General features: G+C 42.0%; 1 protein-coding gene across 18 annotated transcripts in view; it reads left to right on the top strand.

Annotated features, from left to right (window-relative positions):
- Positions 1 to 22,082, top strand: part of LOC139541147 (leucine-rich repeat-containing protein 7-like) — a 234,853-nt gene that overhangs the window by 199,529 nt on the left and 13,242 nt on the right. For 13 of the 18 annotated variants that reach the window (XR_011668318.1, XM_071345428.1, XM_071345429.1 and 10 more), the window contains 13 exons: positions 497 to 641; positions 3,082 to 3,154; positions 4,147 to 4,164; positions 7,227 to 7,356; positions 7,994 to 8,109; positions 8,864 to 8,933; positions 9,064 to 9,163; positions 9,614 to 9,738; positions 9,823 to 10,011; positions 10,183 to 10,323; positions 11,952 to 12,038; positions 13,198 to 13,309; positions 17,532 to 17,715. Coding sequence is in view for 17 of the 18 variants with exons in the window: in XM_071345428.1 (XP_071201529.1) it covers positions 497 to 641; positions 3,082 to 3,154; positions 4,147 to 4,164; positions 7,227 to 7,356; positions 7,994 to 8,109; positions 8,864 to 8,933; positions 9,064 to 9,163; positions 9,614 to 9,738; positions 9,823 to 10,011; positions 10,183 to 10,323; positions 11,952 to 12,038; positions 13,198 to 13,309; positions 17,532 to 17,715 (1,490 nt within the window). In the remaining variant the exon portion in view is untranslated. The remainder of the gene's footprint in view (positions 1 to 496; positions 642 to 3,081; positions 3,155 to 4,146; positions 4,165 to 7,226; positions 7,357 to 7,993; positions 8,110 to 8,863; positions 8,934 to 9,063; positions 9,164 to 9,613; positions 9,739 to 9,822; positions 10,012 to 10,182; positions 10,324 to 11,951; positions 12,039 to 13,197; positions 13,310 to 17,531; positions 17,716 to 22,082) is intronic. The other 5 variants (XM_071345427.1, XM_071345441.1, XM_071345443.1 and 2 more) reach the window with 2 other exon arrangements.

Below are 22,082 nucleotides of genomic sequence, written 5' to 3'. Positions count from 1 at the left end.
GACTCTTCTCCAGGTTCATCTCTCTGTAGGTGATGGCTTTGTTATGGAAGGTTTGGGAATCGCTTCCTTTTAGGTGGTTGTAGAATTTAACGGCTCTTTTCTGGATTTTGATAATTAGTGGGTATCGGCCTAATTCTGCTCTGCATGCATTATTTGGTGTTCTACGTTGTACACGGAGGATATTTTTGCAGAATTCTGCATGCAGAGTCTCAATTTGGTGTTTGTCCCATTTTGTGAAATCTTGGTTGGTGAGCGGACCCCAGACCTCACAACCATAAAGGGCAATGGGCTCTATGACTGATTCAAGTATTTTTAGCCAGATCCTAATTGGTATGTTGAAATGTATGTTCCTTTTGATGGCATAGAAGGCCCTTCTTGCCTTGTCTCTCAGATCGTTCTCTCTCTGTCTCTCTCTCTGTCTCTCTCTCTGTCTCTCGCTCTCTTCAACCGCTCTAACATCCATCTCTCCATGTCTCTCCCTCCCCTTCTGCTGAAGTGTATAGGGAAGCTGAGGCAGCTGCGCTACCTGGACTTGGCTAAAAACAGGATTGAGAGCTTGGACACTGACATCTCTGGCTGTGAGTGCCTGGAGGACCTCCTGCTCTCTTCCAACATGCTGCAGCATCTGCCTGACAGCATAGGTGAGGCCATAGAACTGCTCTGCTCTCTCCCCTCTGCAACAATAGGGTCTCCTGGTTAGATTGTTTCTGCTCTCGCCCCTCTGCAACAATAGTATCTCCTGGTTAGATTGTCTCTGCTCTCTCCCCTCTGAAACAATAGGATATCCTGGTTAGATTGTCTCTGCTCTCTCCCCTCTGCAACAATAGGATCTCCTGGTTAGATTGTCTCTGCTCTCTCCCCTCTGGAACAATAGGGTATCCTGGTTAGATTGTCTCTGCTCTCTCCCCTCTGCAACAATATGATATCCTGGTTAGATTGTCTCTGCTCTCTCCCCTCTGCAACAATAGGATATCCTGGTTAGATTATCTCTGCTCCTCTCTGCAACAATAGGATATCCTGGTTAGATTGTCTCTGCTCTCTCCCCTCTGGAACAATATGGTATCCTGGTTAGATTGTCTCTGCTCTCTCCCCTCTGCAACAATAGGGTCTCCTGGTTAGATTGTCTCTGCTCTCTCCCCTCTGGAACAATATGGTATCCTGGTTAGATTGTCTCTGCTCTCTCCCCTCTGCAACAATAGGATCTCCTAGGTAGATTGTCTCTGCTCTGTCCCCTCTGCAACAATAGGATCTCCTAGGTAGATTGTCTCTGCTCTGTCCCCTCTGGAACAATAGGATATCCTGGTTAGATTGTCTCTGCTCTGTCCCCTCTGCAACAATAGGATCTCCTAGGTAGATTGTCTCTGCTCTGTCCCCTCTGGAACAATAGGATATCCTGGTTAGATTGTCTCTGCTCTCTCCCCTCTGGAACAATATGGTATCCTGGTTAGATTGTCTCTGCTCTCTCCCCTCTGCAACAATAGGATCTCCTAGGTAGATTGTCTCTGCTCTGTCCCCTCTGGAACAATAGGATATCCTGGTTAGATTGTCTCTGCTCTCTTCCCTCTGGAACAGTAGGGTCTCCTGGTTAGATTGTCTCTGCTCTCTCCCCTCTGCAACAATAGGGTCTCCTGGTTAGATTGTCTCTGCTCTCTCCCCTCTGCAACAATAGGATATCCTAGGTAGATTGTCTCTGCTCTCTCCCCTCTGCAACAATAGGATATCCTGGTTAGATTGTCTCTGCACTCTCCCCTCTGGAACAATATGATCTCCTGGTTAGATTGTCTCTGCTCTCTCCCCTCTGCAACAATAGGATATCCTGGTTAGATTGTCTCTGCACTCTCCCCTCTGGAACAATATGATCTCCTGGTTAGATTGTCTCTGCTCTCTCCCCTCTGCAACAATAGGATATCCTGGTTAGATTGTCTCTACTCTCTCCCTTCTGCAACAATAGGATCTCCTGGTTAGATTGTCTCTGCTCTCTCCCCTCTGGAACAATAGGATCTCCTGGTTAGATTGTCTCTACTCTCTCCCCTCTGCAACAATAGGATATCCTGGTTAGATTGTCTCTACTCTCTCCCTTCTGCAACAATAGGGTATCCTGGTTAGATTGTCTCTGCTCTCTCCCCTCTGGAACAATAGGATCTCCTGGTTAGATTCTCTCTGCTCTCTCCCCTCTGGAACAATATGGTATCCTGGTTAGATTGTCTCTGCTCTCTCCCCTCTGGAACAGTAGGATCTCCTGGTTAGATTGTCTCTACTCTCTCCCTTCTGCAACAATAGGATCTCCTGGTTAGATTGTCTCTGCTCTCTCCCCTCTGGAACAATAGGATCTCCTGGTTAGATTGTCTCTACTCTCTCCCCTCTGGAACAATATGGTATCCTGGTTAGATTCTCTCTGCTCTCTCCCCTCTGGAACAATATGGTATCCTGGTTAGATTGTCTCTGCTCTCTCCCCTCTGGAACAATAGGGTATCCTGGTTAGATTGTCTCTGCTCTCTCCCCTCTGGAACAGTAGGATCTCCTGGTTAGATTGTCTCTGCTCTCTCCCCTCTGGAACAATATGGTATCCTAGTTAGATTGTCTCTGCTCTCTCCCCTCTGGAACAATAGGGTATCCTTGTTAGAAAGAATAAGAAAAAGGATCAAGAAAGGATGATTAGGAGATGAGGTGAGGAGAGGATGATTAATTCTGTAATGACTGTGTTCATCGTGGCGGCTCCTCTTGGAGGTTGTTATCTGAGAGCGCAAATCCCTGAGTTGGTTTGCCATTATCAATCATATGCGTCATTAAAATTCCATTCCTATTTGGAGAGATAAAAGTGTTTGTTTGAATCGTCAAATTTAATTTGCACAAACGATTAAGTTATTTTGTACTTAATAAGTTTGTCAATAATTTCCTGGCATTAAATGAATCAACCGGTAAGAGGATTATGTAGACAATGGGTTTGAAAAATTCCTTTTAACCGTGTTCTTCTCTTTTAACTTTGCTTCTCATATTGTATTTGTTCCTTTTTTTAAATAATCAATTACATAACATCAAATGAATAGTGAAACTAGAGTTATGTCTTTGTCTCCATTGTAGGAATGTTGAAGAAGCTCACAACACTAAAAGTGGATGACAACCAGCTCACCTCACTGCCTAACACCATTGGAAGGTGAGTACTTTCACTTCTCAAATTGCAATCCCTGAACTTCCCAAATAAAATGTTTTGAAAGGATGTGGCCAAAAGCTAAACTAAATTCCAAGTCTTGTTTATTAGTGCATATCTATCATTGAACTGAATGTTAGTCCGTTTTAGGGCATCTATTGCATAACCAAATTAAAAGCCGTCAGAGACACAGATTTTGATGGTAAATTCAGTTGACACATTGCATCTTAATCTTAGCTCGTCTTCTATGCCAGTGGTTTGTTTCTGTAGTCAACACGGCCTGTGGATAGAAGGGGTCTGAAACTGCTGTCTCACTCTGGCACCTTCTCCTTGATGCTGCTTCTCACCTCACATCGACTAACGCTGATTTACTCCATCACTGTTCACACCAAGTACAGAGTGATGTAGAACATTGTGTCTCAGTTGGCGGCACTGAGAGAGAGAGAGAGAGAGAGAGAGAGAGAGAGAGAGAGAGAGAGAGAGAGAGAGAGAGAGAGAGAGAGAGAGAGAGAGAGAGAGAGAGACAGAGAGACAGAGAGACAGAGAGACAGAGAGATACATTTTGGGGGTGTGCCATTAATTTGTTGTGCAATATTTAAAATGGAGGCTGTCTGAGTGGACTTGACTCTGATGTAAAAAAAAATAATAATAATACTTCCCAAGCTTCCTCTGCTAGTATTGTAAACTCAAACACAATAGCCAGCCAAGTTGATTTGCTTGTTTTATATATACTATATCAGTTTAATCTGTAAACTAGAATGAGTCAGAGGCAATTCTGAGGGTCAAGTCTGAAGACGCCCAGTCACTATGATGTCATAGGTCAGGGTCACCACCTTACAGCTCATCATGTCATGTTCATCCTTACCATGCCCTGCCTCCCCCACTGCTGCTCCCCAAGCCTGTGATACTGTTTCCTGTACACCTTTTTTTCTTGGTTTGTCATTGGTCGGTTTTGTGTGTTGTGGTTATTTCACATGCATCTAAAATGGGCCACTTAGTGGACGCGCCAAATTAGGGTAAGTAGACTGTAAATCCCTGTCTCCTGTACACGTTCCTCCTCGCCACAGCATGTTTATTCAGGCAAGTGCTCACCTTAATGTCCCCTGTCTGTATGTTCCGGCCGGGGAAGCAGATCTAGTAAAAAGCCTGCATATGGGAGGCCAGCTGGGCCAGCCTGTTCAGACAAATGTTGAGCTAATGACTCTGCTGTGTGTACAATAAATAAATACAATTGTAAATGGTGATTGGCCCAAATGCTGATTGGCTTAAAGCTGTGGTATGACACAAAATTAACTGTTTACTGTTCTAATAACGTTGGTAAGCAGCAATAAGGCACCTCAGGGGTTTGTGGTATATAGCCAATATACCACGGCTAAGGGCTGTATCCAGGCACTCCACATTGTATCGTGCCTAAGAACAGCCCTTAGCTGTGGTATATTGACCTTATACCACACCCCCTCAGGCCTTATTGCTTAAATGAAGTCTTTCCAGTGTGGGGAGGAAGCTCTTCCCCTCATCCTGTCCTGTTCATATACAATGACATTTTACACTAAACGCTCTGTTGGAGTTTGAATTTAAAAACTGGACAGTTGTTGTTGATTTTGCTCACGTTGTCCTTTCAAATGTGACAAAGAGGCAAGGGCATTTGACTCAATAAACACTGTGGCTTTAGAGTTTAAGGTATATTATAAGATATAGAGTTAAGTTTGTCATTCATGAAGTTCAGTATTTAATATTCCCGATTTTGGTAAAAAGCATACTGTTGATTATAATTTGATTGAAAAGAGATACTGGCACCACCAGATAGTGAGTCAGCAACATTAACTATTCATTTTCCCTCATGGAATTAATAAAGTTGTATCAATTTCGTGGTTTGTCTGTAAAAATCTCTCTTTCTATCAAGTCATGGTATTGAATATTGCCATGATCCTCATGAATCCATTTGATTCATGATTTCACCTTTCTGTAGTCTGTACATGTCTTAGATGGATCTACTCTTATAAGGAACACAATTATGATTTGTTTCCATTAATGTCTCTACACCAAGGAGGGATCAGTCATCTGAGGCTGTATCTGTCAGCAACAAATAATGCAACCTGCTGCTGAAATGAATCTACCTGTGGCTTTTCCTCAAAATGTTTGAGTGAAATAATGCTTGTATCATTATGATACAGTTGAAGTCGGAAGTTTACATACACCTTAGCCAAATACATTTAAACTCCGTTTTTCACAATTCCTGACATTTAATCCTAGTAAAAATTCCTGTTTTAGGTCAGTTAGGATCACCACTTTATTTTAAGAATGTGAAATGTCAGAAAAATACTAGAGAGAATTATTTATTTCAGCTTTTATTTCTTTCATCACATTCCCAGTGGGTCAGAAGTTTACATACACTCAATTAGTATTTGGTAGCATTGCCTTTAAATTGTTTAATTTGGGTCAAACGTTTCGGGAAGCCTTCCACAAGCTTCCCACAATAAGTTGGGTGAATTTTGGCCCATTCCTCCTGACAGAGCTGGTGTAACTGAGTTAGGTTTGTAGGCCTCCTTGCTCGCACACGCTTTTTCAGTTCTGCCGACAAATCTTCTATGGGATTGAGGTCAGGGCTTTGTGATGGCCACTCCAATACCTTGACTTTGTTGTCCTTAAGCCATTTTGCCACAACTTTGGAAGTATGCTTGGGGTCATTGTCCATTTGGAAGACCCATTTGCGACCAATCTTTAACTTCCTGACTGATGTCTTGAGATGTTGCTTCAATATATCCACATAATTTCCCCTCCTCATGATGCCATCTATTGTGTGAAGTGCACCAGTCCCTCCTGCAGCAAAGCACTCCGACAACATGATGCTGCCACCCCCATGTGTCACGATTGAGATGGTGTTCTTCAGCTTGCAAGCATCCCCCTTTTTCCTCCAAGCATAACGATGGTCATTATGGCCAAACAGTTATATTTTTGTTTCATCAGACCAGAGGACATTTCTCCAAAAAGTACGATCTTTGTTCCCATGTGCAGTTGCAAACCGTAGTCTGTCTTTTTATGGCGGTTTTGGAGCAGTGGCTTCTTCCTTGCCAAGCGGCCTTTCAGGTTTTACTGTAGATATAGATACTTTTGTACCTGTTTCCTCCAGCATCTTCACAAGGTCCTTTGCTGTTGTTCTGGGATTGATTGTCACTTTTCGCACCAAAGTACGATCATCTCTAGGAAACAGATCGCGTCTTCTTCCTGAGTGGTATGATGGCTGCGTGGTCCCAGGGTGTTTATACTTGCGTACTATTGTTTGTACAGATGAACGTGGTACCTTCAGGCGTTTGGAAATTGCTTCCAATGAAGAACCAGACTTGTGGATGTCTACAATATTTTTTCTGAGGTATTGGCTGATTTATTTAGATTTTTCCATGATGTCAAGCAAAGAGGCACTGAGTTTGAAGGTAGGCCTTAACATACATCCACAGGTACACCTCCAATTGACTCAAATGATGTCAATTAGCCTATCCGAAGCTTCTAAAGCCATGACATAATTTGGGGGAATTTTCCAAGCTGTTTGAAGGCACAGTCAACTTAGTGTATGTAAACTTCTGACCCACTGGAATTGTGATACAGTGAATTAATAGTGAAATAATCTGTCTGTTAACAATTGTAGAAAAAATTACTTGTGTCATGCACTAAGTAGATGTCTTAACCGACTTACCAAAACTATAGTTTGTTAACAAGACATTTGTGGCGTGGTTGAAAAACAAGTTTTAATGACTCCAACCGAAGTGTATGTAAATGTTCCACTTCAATAATTCACAGCCCATTTTTTTGCATACGAATTAAGTAGGTCTGTGTAAGTAGGTCTGTGCTTCACAGGTTCTTGACAAAATGATATGCACATATTAATATGGTACATCAAAGACATGTGTAGTAGAAAATCTATGCAGATTTGTGGTTGTTTTTCCTTTATTTTTTATTGATAGAGTTTTGGTTATTCTGCTTCTTTACATGTTGATGTTACACTAATAACTAACCAGGTGGAAGTAGCTGTGGCATGAAAGATTCTTAAGGGACTCGTTCTCCTCTTTCTTCCTCTACCCAGTTTATCGCTTTTAGAGGAGTTTGACTGCAGCTGTAATGAATTAGAGTCCCTGCCCCCCACCATTGGCTACCTGCCCAACCTTCGCACGTTTTCTGCTGATGAAAACTTTCTCATTGAACTACCCAGGGAGGTACGTCCGTCTGTCCCTATATCCTCACAGTGCTCCTGTACACTCACACACATACACAATGCTTTTGGTTGTGTATATAACAGTGTTGGGGAATAGTGAACTACATCTAGTTCAACTAGTAATTTAACTACATTTTGCAGTAGCTTGGTGGCAGTTGAAATAAATTCAAATCTTGGTAGTGTTGTCAGTAGTTAATGACTTTTTTGCCATGCAGCGGTGTAGCTAACTACTGGAACTACATGCTACTTTTTTGCAAAAATAATATATAGGTGAGGTAGGCAAGAATTGTCTTGCTTTTTCAGCGTCAGACCTGCCTAATTTTCACTTGAAACGTTGAATAGGCTAAATCACACATGCTGCTAACATCTGACCCCAGAGTGATCTATTCTTGCAATTTGTAGTCTATGACATTTCAGATTGAGATATGATCATTTAGCACAAAGTAGTTTGGATGTAGTGATCTACTTTTTCCTAAGGGTAGCTTTAGTGTAGCTTAACTTCTTCCAGTGTGAAGTAATTGGTAGCTTGGTAAACTATATTTTCAGAGTAGCTTCCTCAAAACTGGTAATTTATATGGTTTGGTGTATGGAAGATGGAAAGTGATCACTGAAATATCTGCTTGGCTCTTTTGTTGCAGATTGGGAACTGTAAGAATGTGACAGTCATGTCGTTACGCTCCAATAAGCTGGAGTTTCTACCTGACGAGATCGGGCAGATGACCAAACTACGTGTTCTCAACTTAAGCGACAATAGGTATCTACCGATTGCTCTGCTATGTATACATACAGTAGCACACACACACACAAAAACACAAACACACAGAAACACAGACACACAGCGAATCCATATGTTCCTCACACTCTCATTGACGAGGAAAAGGCTTGTGTTGTGTGTCTATATATTTACATAGAGCGTAGGTGGAGTGGGGCATTCTTCTGAGGATTTTATATAAACTAGGGAAGCTAGCTAGTGGTTATTATTTTGTTAATAGCACATTAAGATAGCTGCACAGCCTTAGAAAGCACTTCCCCCTGCCCACGGGCTAATTAAGAAAGCTCTTTATGAGATGTTTGGTTGCTCTGCCAGTGATTAACTGGATCCAAGGTAATTAAACCTGACCATCACTTAACACACGACAGCCATTAGTCAGACCTGCCTCTACACGCAGCACCACACACCACAGAGCTGATAGGCTGCCTCAGAACGGGCATCGAACACCCCAACCCTGCATCATCCTACCTACGGTAGCCCACAACACTGTCTCCCTCTGACATATTTCTGTTGTCAAAGTGAGGCAGAGTTTGCTGAGCGTGTTGCCAAGGTGAGTAGTGGGTGTCAGTCAGTCAGAGGCAGGCAGGCTGTTATAGTTCCTTGGCAGAGGAATAGTATTGGCTTTTCACAGGGGACTTAATGATGATCTGTGTCCTTGAACACATCAGAACACAGTGTACTCATTGAGATGATATGCCTTCTTACTCCCCATTTCGTCTTCTTCTCTCTTACACAGATTAAAGAATCTCCCATTCACTTTCACAAAACTAAAAGATCTTGCTGCTCTTTGGCTTTCAGACAATCAGGTAAATATGATCTTATATGTTGTTTTGTTAGAAAGAAACACACCTTTACATTTTCGGATCAATTCTATTGTTTTACCTGTGTTAGCTATACTTGAAGTGTCAATGATGTGTGATTGTCTTCTGTGTGCAGTCCAAGGCCCTGATCCCTCTCCAGACAGAGGCTCATCCAGAGACCAAGCAGAGAGTCCTCACCAACTACATGTTCCCTCAGCAACCACGACATGATGAGGGTGAGCTAGCCAGATACTGTGGGTGGAAATGTAACACATGCTGACATGAGGGAAAATGCTCATAGCCAAGTACTTCCACAAAGTGGATGTTGCAGTACTATGAGTATGTGATTTTGTGATCGGTAACGTGCCATGGATATGTATTTACAATTGATGAATGGTGCTTGAAATAACACTGGTATCCCTCATAGTAATGGGTATAGTGATATGTGTGCAGAGCATGTGTCACTGAACTACCCTTTGAGGGTCAGATAGACTGGAGGTGTAAATTTACTCAGGAATTGAATCCATTTTGAGGTTCCACTTGAGGGAGTTTGACAGATGGTTGGGTTAGGTGCCAGTGCACTGTATGCTGTTGGTGAAGTGAGCATGTCAGAACAGCACCAGTGTGAGACCAGTGCACAATAAGTCAGTGACACCTCCCTGTTTTTCTGCCCGTCCTCTCTGTAGACTACCAGTCAGACAGCGACAGCTTCAACCCCACCTTATGGGAGGAGCAGCGTCAGCAGAGGATGACCGTAGCCTTTGAGTTCGAGGAGAAGAAGGAGGAGGAGGACAACTCTGGAAAAGTCAAGGTTTCACAGGACTTTCTGTTGACCTCAGTTTCCCCCGTTTTTATTTTGTTATTACCGCTTATTTTGCTCGTCCTGTCTGTCCAGGTTGAGATCAATCTGAAGCGCTACCCCACACCGTACCCAGAGGACCTGAAGAACATGGTGAAGTCAGTGCAGAACATGGTGGGCAAGAACCAGCTTCCCCTCAGCACTGGTACTAACTCCTCTGGTACCAACATGGAGTCACGAAAACAAGAACAGTATGAGCCCCCCTGGCCCATGCCCCCCAAAGAGGTAACAGACCAGGTCATACCACACACCCAGAGACCCACACATACCACCACACTCTCTCTCTCTCACACACACACAAATACAAAAACAAATGATTAGATTATACATAGTCCTCTTTGGCTGAATACAATAGATATGTGTCACCCAGTCACTCAGAGTGATCTTCTGTTCCAGGTGATGGAAAGAGAGATGTTAGAGAGAGAGCGAGAGAGAGAGTTCAACAAGACTCAGATGACAGAGCAGGGCATCATCCACAACTCTGCCATCGACATCCCAAAGCGCAAGGACAAGGAGGATCTGACTGAGAGCTCAGAGGTACAGGAGCAATTTCCTTATCTCTTTGTGAAAATGTTAAATAGTTTGTAGCACTTATTACGCCCTTGTAACACCAGGAAAGTAAAACAAAACAACAGCTTGTATTGGGCACGGTGGGGGAGAGAGTAATGATATGAATGTTTACACTGCAGCCTCAAGGTCCTCTCAGGCCGTTATGTCAGATTTAGTCCTTAGTTGCCTTGGACATCTCAATGTGAGAGTTCGGGTAGAGGTGAGACCACCTGTATTGAACGCATGGGAACTGAATTTCATTGAAAGAACTGGGTAGGTGTGTCCAAACTTTTTCAAAGACATAGATTAATGTAGTATCAGGTTTCAGTGTTTTTGACTTATGGCCAGGTGTGACAAAGTTTGAGAGAGCAATGTATTAAACCCAGGGCCATGGAACTGTAGCGCAGCAGCTTTTTAGAGGTGATGTGATTGAAACCTGCAGAGATCATAGAATCCTTTCATCTGGAAGCCTCAAAGGCCCCATGATGGCCTCAACTGGGTCTTTGTTAAATTGTTAGCTCTCTCTCTGAATACGCAGAGGAGTCTGTGTCAGACAGGTAGTCTGCTGAGGTGCTGTTTTCAGAATATTTTTATGCTGTGTGCAAAAAGGTGCATTATCTTGGCATAATATCATATTGGGGCTGAAATGGAGGTTAACTCGGCCATAAGTCAAATGTCAAGTATTAGTGCATTTGCAAGTCCCCAGGGGGCAACCTGGTGCAGAATTTGTAGCCTTTAATAAGGCCTAAATACTGCACAACGAACAGCAGAGGCTGTTGAACAAACAGAGCAAAGGTCAGTGTTAAATGTCAATTGCATTCAGAGGACTCCAAGAGGCTAGATCTGAATAAGCGCCTGTTCCCAGAGTCAAGTGGTCAGCATCTGGAGATGAATAAAGCAGGTCATACAATATGTATCTTGTATCTGCTTACTGTCATTTCTTTGTAAGCTCTATAGGAGCCCAGAGTTTGGGCCATTTACATCAGGGTTGTAAATGCACTCATGCTGGTTGTGAGTCCTTTTAACATTGCATATATTTAAGATGAGATGTAGATTAGATTTTACTTTAACTTGTAAAATGAAAATACATCTAAAATCCCCTTTCCAGTGGAAGTAGGTTCCAACTTCCAAGGAGTCAGCTAGCAACCACTTCTTTTCCTAACCCTAAATCTGGAAGGTCCTCCTGTGCTTGGCACTCTGCTATATCTCTACCTCTGACAGAGCTGCAATGTCCTGTGTACTTTGTGTCCATAACTGCTTTGGATTGCCTCATGCTGTCTCCTCCCATAAAACCCCAGGGAGAAAGAGACCCTTGGGTGCTGCGGTGCCACAACGAGAACTGGGTCACTGGGTGGGGGGCTGGAGGGTTGGGGGGCTGGTGGGGAGGGGGGCTGGAGGGGTTGGGTGATGGAGGGGTGGGGGGATGGATGGGGTGGGGGATGGAGGGGTGGGGGGTGGGGGGGTTGGACGGCTGGAGGGGTGGGGGGATAAAGGGGTGGGGGGGCTGATGCCATAAACCATGCTTCTTTACCTCACACAACTTTTTTTTGTAGAACCATGAAAACTTCCTCTCCATCTTTTATTTGTTCGTATGTGTGTTTGTTTGTTTTGCTTAGATTTCTTTACATCGCGTGGTTCCCAAGCTGCCACAGCCAGAGAATGCGTCCTCGGCCGTTACAGCTTCTTCCTGTTTCTGCCTCATAGTAAGTGGCTGTGAGATCAGACATTAGACAGTCTGCTCAACCACGGCTCGGCTGGCGTGACTTCACACTGCCTCTTTGCACGCTGACAAAGACTATGAAACATCTGGAGAAACAAAGTCGGAGTATCATGAAATATGAAGATGAAAGCCGATAACTCTCTCTAATGAACAGTGAAACTGTAGATATGTAATGTATATAATGTCCAGTACTTATGAAGAGGAAAATGTTTTATGCAAAGTCTGCATCATGGCATATATAGTATACACAGTAGTGTGCAAACGGGCAGTAGACTGGCAATGCCAAGGCTAACTCCAGCACTTATTGGCATCACCACACTACAGTCTCTTCACAGCTGTTTGTTTTGAGTTAATCAAGCATTCCTCTGAGACGTGGCCAAAGCATCAAGCCTGGCATACCAATTACTCCCAGCCACAGAGAAGGTGCTGGCAAATTATGGACAATCTTTGGAGTGATTTAAGGTGACATTTTTACCCAAAGCAGAAGGCGGTTGCAGCTGTCATTGCGTGTCATGTAACACTGAACATGCTGAACCCTCATAGTAGCCTCATGGATTTATAGACATTCAATTATATGTTTTGAAACATATAGCGCAGAATTATCGGATATATTGCGATCTCTTTTTTACACGAGAGAAAAAGAAGATGGAGGGAGATACAGATATGCCAGTGAGACAGTGCTGTTTAGTGAGTGTTCCTGGGATGTGGTTCCTGGAGTCGCCTGGCAAGCAGGCCTGGTGGTCTCTCTCCGCTCGGCTGCCTCAGCCTGCCCTGTGGGGGTGCAGTGAGCAGAGCAGGGCTGCAGATGTGGGACATCAGGTGTGGGAAGTAGGCTCTCCTGTAGCAAGCAGCTGGGCCTCTAAGCCCTAAGAGAGAAGGAAGTCACAGATAGGACATGCTCCAGTGGGTTACACATCACTAAGATATAGAGAAAATATATCAGTTACTGATGACACTATCAGTATAAGCAGTACAATAATGATCAGTTATGTACTATATTTGTGTCATTTTGTTAGTTCCTGCCTCAGGAACCTCACTGAGCTTGTGGAGTTAAGTCGTTGAAAATGTTAACCAAGCTGTGTATCGGTTTTTGTCTTTTTGTCTTTTGTTCAGAAATAACAATGTGTAATAACTTTTCTCAGGATTCTATGAGCGGCTCTCCGAATGATATCCGTATCTCTGATATGAGGCCCACCCTGGTGGAACCGTCCATGTACAAACCAAAGGTTGTATTACTGGGGAAAGACAAGAAAGGTAGGCCGTAAACTCCCATCGCTGGTATTCTACTTCAGTACAAACACAACCATTATCATTAAGGTTATATCATCACTGCTCTCTGTTCCTCTAAACTCATTTCAGAAAACAAACATTTGTGATGTTAGAGGTCAAAGATCATGCCCCCAAGACATGCTAACCTCCCCTGTTATTGGTAATTGTGAAAGGAAAGCATGTGTTGGGGGGTATGATCTTTGACACTCTGTAACTTTCTCAGTCATTGTTATTCACGATTCATTCAGGATTATCCATAATAATGGTAGCATCCACATTAATGTAGTGTTTAGAAATATATTATATTCTTATTTCTAAGAAAAGGTACTCTAAAATTACACAATAAATGATTTACCGTTCATTTCTATTGGGCACAAAATAATCTGAAACACAACCCCAAAAAACTGTGAATGCATCAAACAAGTTTGTAGAGTCACAAACTTGATGTAGTCATTGCATGCTAGGAAAATGGGTAAAAATGCTAGGAAAATGGGTAAAAAAAACGTTTTAATACTTTATAAGAATCTTTAGAGGTGTCAATCATTTTTATCCCTACCTTTTTGAGATAAACAATGATTACTTGTTAACCTTTCTAGAACCTCAACCCCGGATCCGGGATCACCCCCCACCCCCCACACACTGATTAGCATAGATAGCATAGCTTCAGAAGTAGATAGTAGCATCTAAATATCATTAAATCACAAGTCCAAGACACCAGATGAAAGATACAGATCTTGTGAATAAAGCCACCATTTCAGATTTTTAAAATGTTTTACAGGGAAGACAAAATATGTAAATCTATTAGCTAAACACGTTAGCAAAATACACCACTATTCTAACTCCATCAGTTTCTTACTCCTTCAGGTGCTATCACCAATTCGGCTCAACTAAGATATTGATATCCACTAACCAAGAAAAAACCTCTTCAGATGACAGTCTGATAACATATTCATGGTATAGGATAGTTTTTGTTAGAAAAAAGTGCATATTTCAGGTAGAAATCACAGTTTACAATTGCACCGACCATCGCAAATCGACTAGAATTACTAGATAGAGCAACGTGTATGACCAATTTACTCATCATAAAACATTTCATAAGAATAGACAAAGCATAGCATTGGAAAGACCCAGATCTTGTGATTCCAGACAATATTTCAGATTTTCTAAGCGTTTTACAGCGAAAACACAATAAATCGATAAGTTAGCATACTACATGTGAAAACGTTACCAGAGCATCGATTCCAGCCAAAGAGCGCTATAACGTAATCACCGCCAAAAGATATTAATTTTTTCACTAACCTTCTCAGAATTCTTCCGATGACACTCCTGTAACATCATTTTACAACATACATATACAGTTTGTTCGAAAAGGTGCATATTTAGCCATACAAAACCGTGGTTACACAATAAAAATACTAGGAAATCAAGCCTCAATATGTCTGACGTCATCTATCAGAGTGATCTAGTTTAATTAAAAGCTAATCATATACTTGACTAAAAAATACAGGGTTGACAGGAATCGAAAGACAAATTAGTTCTTAATGCAACCGCTGATTTACATTTTTAAAATTATCCTTACTTTTCAATACAGGGTTGGCCAAGTGAAGCTATACCAAACAAAATGGCGATGTATGCGTTTAAAATATTTCGACAGAAACACGGTTTATCATATTAAATATTGCTTACTTTGAGCTGATCTTCCATCATATTCTTGGGCAATGTATCCTTTCTATGTTATAAACGTCTTTTGGTCGATAGATGTCCTCTGTCCTTCGAAATGTCCACTAACAACGACCGAGACCGCGAAACGTTCCCAAAGCTAGAAAGTGCACGACAAATAAATTCCTCAGAATCGCACTAAACGGATATAAATTGCTATAAAACGGTTAAAATTAACTACATTCTGATGTTTTTAACAACTATAACGACTGAAAACATGACCGGAGAAATATAGCTGGTTAGAAAACGATTTGGAACGAGACAGGTCCGATGGCCTTCACGCTTGAGGCGCACGTTGAGAAAGGGCGGTCTCTGTACATTTTGGTCATTTATAATGGCTGTGAACGTCCCATCGATTTCATTGAAAACGTGATGACGTACAGACACCCAGAGGAAGACGTAGGCAGTGTCGGTTTCTTCATAGCATTCACTGTGGCCTTATAAACAGACCCCAGATCAGAGGTAAAAATTTCTGAAATCTGAACCCTGTCATGAAAAGTGCTGTAAAAATTGTTCTGTACCACTCAGAGACAAAATTTCAACTCCTATAGAAACTATAGACTGTTTTCTATCCAATAATAACAATAATATGCATATTGTACGATCAAGAATTTAGCACGAGGCAGTTTAATTTGGAGACCCAAATATGCTAATGCGGAACAGCACCCCCTATAGTTGCAAGAAGTTAAACAAAATCTCTTTCTCTGAACAATTATACTAGTATAAAATAATATAATTCCCCAAAGGCCATAGAGAGGCTTTTATTCTCTATTTTGGTTAGGCCAGGGTGTGACTAGGGTGGGCATTCTAGTTTCTTTATTTCTATGTTTTCTATTTCTTTGTTTTTGGCCGAGTGTGGTTCCCAATCAGAGGCAGCTGTCTATCGTTGTCTCTGATTGGGAATCATACTTAGGCAGCCTTTTCCCACCTGTGTTTTGTGGGTAGTTAGTTTCTGTTTAGTGTCTGCACCTGACAGAACTGTTTCGGCTTTTCACTTTGTTATTTTGTTTGAGTGTTTTTGTGAAATAAAATATCATGAACACTTACCACGCTGCGCTTTGGTCCATGCCTTCCGACGAGAGACGTTACATTTGGACCTACTCATTCAAGGGTTTTTCTTTATTTTTACTATTTTCTACATTACATTTTATCAAGGCACACCTGTTAATTGAAATGCATTCCAGGTGACTATCTCATGAAGCTGGTTGAGAGAATGTCAAGAGTTTTCAAAGCTGTCATCAAGGCAAAGTGTGGCTACTTTGAAGAATCTCAAATATAAAAATATATTTGATTTGTTTAACACTTTTTTGGTTACTACATGATTCCATATGTGTTATTTCATAGTTTTGATGTCTTCACTATTATTCTACAATGTAGAAAATAGTAAAAATAAAGAAAAACGCTTGAATGAGTAGGTGTGTCCAAACTTTTGACTGGTACTGTATATCTTGGGCCATACTTTCAAACTGATAAACCAGAGAGTAAGCTGATTGACTAGTTGCTGCAGGCCATTTGGGCTGATATCTCAATCGGTGGGAGGCTGACCCCTATCAGTAAATACACTCACTCTCCGCTCTTATCCTGTTCTGACATGAAAAAGCCTCAAGCTTTCTAAACTCTACAGTGAAAATCCCTGTGTTTGCTATTGTTATTTCTAATTGCATGGTTGTTTCCTCCTGTGAGATTACAGAGCATAGTCCTACAATGCACAATTATTATATAATGTCCTTGGGGAGTTTTGTATTCTAATTAGGTACGGTATAAAGAATAAGGGCGATTCCACGCCAGCGGGAGCGGGAATAATATTTTTGGTATCTCAGATTGTTCTGGCAATTCTCACATAGAAAATTAATTGGGAGGAAGGATGTTTAAAATGATTTTTACATTTGTATCACAAATGATTTTTTGGAAAATCATGATGAAATTGGCCATTTTATGCCCTTTATAGATGCCTCCTGTAAGACCATATGATCTGTGAACCGTATATGATACAGACAACATCTTGGTGTCATTATACTCCTTATAGTGGTCTCTCTAATATATAGTATGTCTACATATTAGAGTATGTATGTATAGGTCTATAAAGGGCATAAAATGTAAATGTTACTCATTAATGTTACTCATTATACAAAAAAAGTTTTTTGATACAAATGTAAAAAGCATGTTAAACATCCTTTCTCCCAATGAAGTACCTATGTGAGAATTGCCAGAACTATCTGAGATACCAAAAATATTTGGCGTGGAATCGCCCATGTTTATTGCAATCCATTACATAACGACTCACTGTTGGATTGAGGAGAACAGCATCCAATTCTCTCCAATAGCTTTTGCTCCCCTGGAGACCCAGCTTTAACCCACATTTCAAGTAGAAACATGAGCAGTGACCTTTTGAAAATAACATAACTCCTTAAGCCCCTATTCAAATTCATTTTTCAGGTAGATGACATCAGAGACATGTCAATGCTTTTCTCTTGCCCTTCCCTGTCAGAGTCTACAGATGAATCAGATCCGGATAAGATGCATTGCCTGAACAACAGTGGCTCGTCGGCCACCTACTCGGACTACTCTCCATCCCAGGGTTCTTCTGGCTCCTCTAACCCCCCGGGCAACGTGGCCGCCCTGCAGGCTGCTGGGAAGGATGGAGGAGTGCCTCAACAACACTGGACCAACAGGTGGGTAGTGGCTCACCGGCTTTCAACCCACAGTCCTCACACAGAACCAGTGGCCAGCTACAGACACACGCCTGATAGCAAGCTTACGGTGACCTATGATCGGTCTTCCATCGGCAAAATCAGAGGCTCAGCATAGCCCCATATCGTCTGTTTGCCGACCATGGTCTGATGTCAGTTTGCCTACCATGGTGTGCTGCCTCAGCCACCTGTGGTCTGATAAGTGCTTGCTAGCTGGGTCACTTCCAGTACTGTTCTATACTGTGTAAATATGTCATTTAGCAGGCATCGATTCCAGCTGTCTGTTTCTTGAGACAGGGATGTTGTGTAGAGCACCTGGGTGAACAAGGGTTGGAACTCCAGCTGTCAAGAGGCTGTGTTAGGGGAGAGAGTGGTGCAACAAGGCTCTTTTAAATCTCTCTTAAATCTCTCATCTCCATAAGACTGACAGAGTGCAGCACAGCACACCTCTCTCTCTCTCTCTAGCTCTCTCTCTCTCTCTCTCTCTCTCTCTCTCTCTCTCTCTCTCTCTCTCTCTCTCTCTCTCTCTCTCTCTCTCTCTCTCTCTCTAGCTCTCTCTAGCTCTCTAGCTCTCTCTAGCTCTCTCTCTCTCTCTCTCTCTCTCTAGCTCTCTCTCTCTCTAGCTCTCTCTCTCTCTAGCTCTCTCTCTCTCTAGCTCTCTCTATCTCTATCTATCTATCTATCTATCTATCTATCTATCTATCTATCTATCTATCTATCTATCTATCTATCTCTCTCTCTCTCTCTCTCTCTCTCTCTCTCTCTCTCTCTCTCTCTCTCTCTCTCTCTCTCTCTCTCTCTCTCTCTCTCTCTCTCTCTCTCTCTCTCTCTCTCTCTCGCTCTCTCTCTCTCGCTCTCTCGCTCTCTCCCTCTCTCTCTCTCTCTCTCTCAGACCAAGGTCAGGGGTTGGGCTCTCTATCCACTCTCATCTTCATTGAAATGCAACTGAAACACTACATTTCTTCTGACTGAATCCTGGTTACAGATGGAGCTCTCAGTGAAAAAGCCTTTTTTCATCTGTGGATAAAATTCACGTTGACTTGTTTGATATTCCTACTGTTACTTTCAGATCTCTATGGAAAACAGTCCAGCTCAAATCTGGACATATTTTCCTTTGATAAAATATTTCAAAAAATATTCCCTTTCAAATGTCAGCAGTATAGCTTGAGACAAACATTACTTTAAAATAAACAGTACCTTACTATTTTAATGCAGCCTTTGATTTGACCTATCAAAACTCCAAGTCAAGGAAGACATCTGTATTTCAAAGCATATTTTCAGGTCGATTATGAATGTTACCCTCTATTCTATGGATTCTAAGTACCAGTCAAAGTATGGGCACACCTACTCATTCCTAGGGTTTTCTTTATTTTTACTATTTTCTACATTGTAGAATAATAGTGAAGACATCAAAACGATGAAATAACACATATGGAATCATGTAGTAACCAATTTTTTTTTTAACAAATCAAAATATTTTTTATATTTGAGATTCTTCAAAGTAGCCACCCTTTGCCTTGATGACAGCTTTGCACACTCTTGACATTCTCTCAACCAGCTTCATGAGATAGTCACCTGGAATGCGTTTAAATGAACAGGTTTTAATGCATTTCCTTTTTAATGCATTTGAGACAATCAGTTGTGTTGTGACAAGGTAGAGGTGGTATACAGAAGATAGCCCTATTTGGTAAAATACCAAGTCCATATTATGGCAAGAACAGCTCAAATAAGAAAAGAGAAATGACAGTCCATCATTACTTTAATTCCGAAACTTTCGAGAACTTTGAAAGTTTCTTCAAGTGCAGTCGCAAAAACCATCAAGCGCTATGATGAAACTGGCTCTCATGAGGACCGCCACAGGAAAGGAAGACCCAGAGTTACCTCTGCTGCAGAGGATAAGTTCATTAGAGTTAACTGCATCTCAGATTGCAGCCCAAATAAATGCTTCACAGAGTTCAAGTAACAGACACATCTCAACATCAACTGTTCAGAGGAGACTGCATGAATCAGGCCTTCATGGTCGATTGTTGCAAAGAAACCACTACTAAAGGACACCAATAAGAAGAAGAGACTTGCTTGGGCCAAGAAACACACGCAATTAGGTGGAAATTTGGTGGAAATCTGTCTTTTGGTCTGATGAATCTAAATTTAATATTTTTGGTTCCAACCGCCGTGTCTTTCTGAGACACAGAGTAGATGAACGGATTATCTCCGCATGTGTGGTTCCCACCATGAAGCATGGAGGAGAAGGTGTGGTGGTGTGGGGGTGCTTTAGTCGCGACACTGTCAGTGATTTATTTAGAATTCAAGGCACACTTAACCAGCATGGCTACCACAGCATTCTGAAGCAATATGCCATCCCATCTGGTTTGCGCGTAGTGGGACTATAATTTGTTTTTCAACAGGACAATGACCCAAAACACACCTCCAGGGCTATTTGACCAAGAAGGTGTCACGGATCCCTCCGGAACTTTCATTACGCACACCTGGCCCCTATTCCCAGTGATTACTCAGTCGCTTTGGTGCATTTTTCACATCATCCCTAACATGTGCAAAATAATAAGTGCATTTCTCAGAACAATTTGTACAAACTGCAATATACAATAGATATGTTTCTAAAGCTAGTCAGTCACTAAAAATCCTTAGTACATCTCTCAAAAGTAAATATTCATGCCAATGATCATGTCAGTGTCATCAGAATGATAAGTCATTGAGTCATTGTTCACGAACAAGGTCGTCAAAATGTTTAGGCATGTTGTCAATGTAACTGTGTACTTTGACAGTATTACCTGATGTAAACTTAGGCTACAGTTTGGATGACAGTTACTGTATTGAAAATGCACAAGGCTGCACTTCTATGGCATATATCAATTTCAACAGTACTATTTACATGTTACTGTATGTGAGTTATTGATTGAAAGAGACTGGACAACCCAAGGGGCACAAAGGAAAAAATACTAAATTAGAAAGAAACACAGGAAACCACCCCTAAGGCACAACTTTGCCCGCAGCACTGTTGTGCTGTCTCTACACATCCAGACGTTCCTGTCTGTCGGCCCACATATTCTCATCCACATCACACCGGATATTTTCCCTTCCAATGCAACGTGGAAAGAATCTTTTGGAATGCCTTATCCATCCTCTGCAGGCGTCTACTGTGATGTCCTCACATGCTGCATCCATTGCAGCCAGCAGGGTCATCTGTGTGTGTGGCTGACGATCGTACACCTTCCACCTCCATGCTGAAAATAACTCCTCAATTGGGTTAAGGAATGGTGAATAAGGTGGGAGGAATTCTATGAGCATCCTCGGGTGGGTCACAAACCATTGCCTTATGATGTTTGATCGATGGAAACTCACATTATCACAAATGACCACATACTTTGGCAAATCCTCTCTAAACAGACCCCTCTCATCATCAGGGATGAGAGCCCTGTAGAGAGTCTCTAAAAAGTTGAGTAGATGCTGGGTGTTGTATGGCCCTATAAGGGGGATATGGGTTAGGACACCATGCTCCGAAATAGCAGCACACATGCTGATATTTCCTCCCCGTTGCCCTGGCAAATCCACAGTAGCTCTGTGACCGATGATATTCCGACCCCGCCTTCTGCATTTGGTCAGGTTGAAGCCAGCCTCATCCACGTATACAAAGTTGTGAGAGGGTTCACTTGATCCCAACTCCATTATACGCTATATCCCAGAACACACAGTTGAATTTGTTTTGGTATGGAAGAGTGACATAAAATGTACATATATTGCATGTTCCTTCCACAGCAATGGAAATGTGTGCAGTTTATGCTTACTGTACTATGTATCACTATAAAATGTTGCTGTAAAGTAGTTACATAGATATATGTTTTACCTGTACATACTGGTACCGTAGCTCCTTAACTCTGTCCTCATTCCTTTGGAATGGTACACGGTACAGCTGTTTCATACTCGTCTGGTTTCTTTGCAGCACCCTGTCGATGGTTGAGATGCTAACCGTATGGATGTTTTCAAAGACATCGTTGTCTTCTATAATGGTCCTTTGTATTTCCCTGAGTCTCATGGCATTGTTTGCTCAGACCATGGTGCAAATAGCCTCCTCCTGTTGAGGTGTGAAAAGGCGTCCTCTGCCACCGGTTTGAGGTAATCTTGCAGTCCTATGTGGGGAAAATGCAGTGATGCATCGCACACTTTCACATAGACAAAAACTATGCGAACACACATTTTACTGTAAAACATACAGGTGGGTGCATGTAAGGTGCAGTATGTATCTGTATAGAGTATATTTCTGTATGCTGTGAAATACAAGTGGACTACTGTAATATGAAGCATTGTAGGAAGTATACAGTATACTGCTTATA

This window comes from Salvelinus alpinus, chromosome 16 (assembly GCF_045679555.1).
Source record: "Salvelinus alpinus chromosome 16, SLU_Salpinus.1, whole genome shotgun sequence".
NCBI lineage: Eukaryota > Metazoa > Chordata > Actinopteri > Salmoniformes > Salmonidae > Salvelinus > Salvelinus alpinus.
This window is presented reverse-complemented; position numbering and strand designations above follow the sequence as displayed.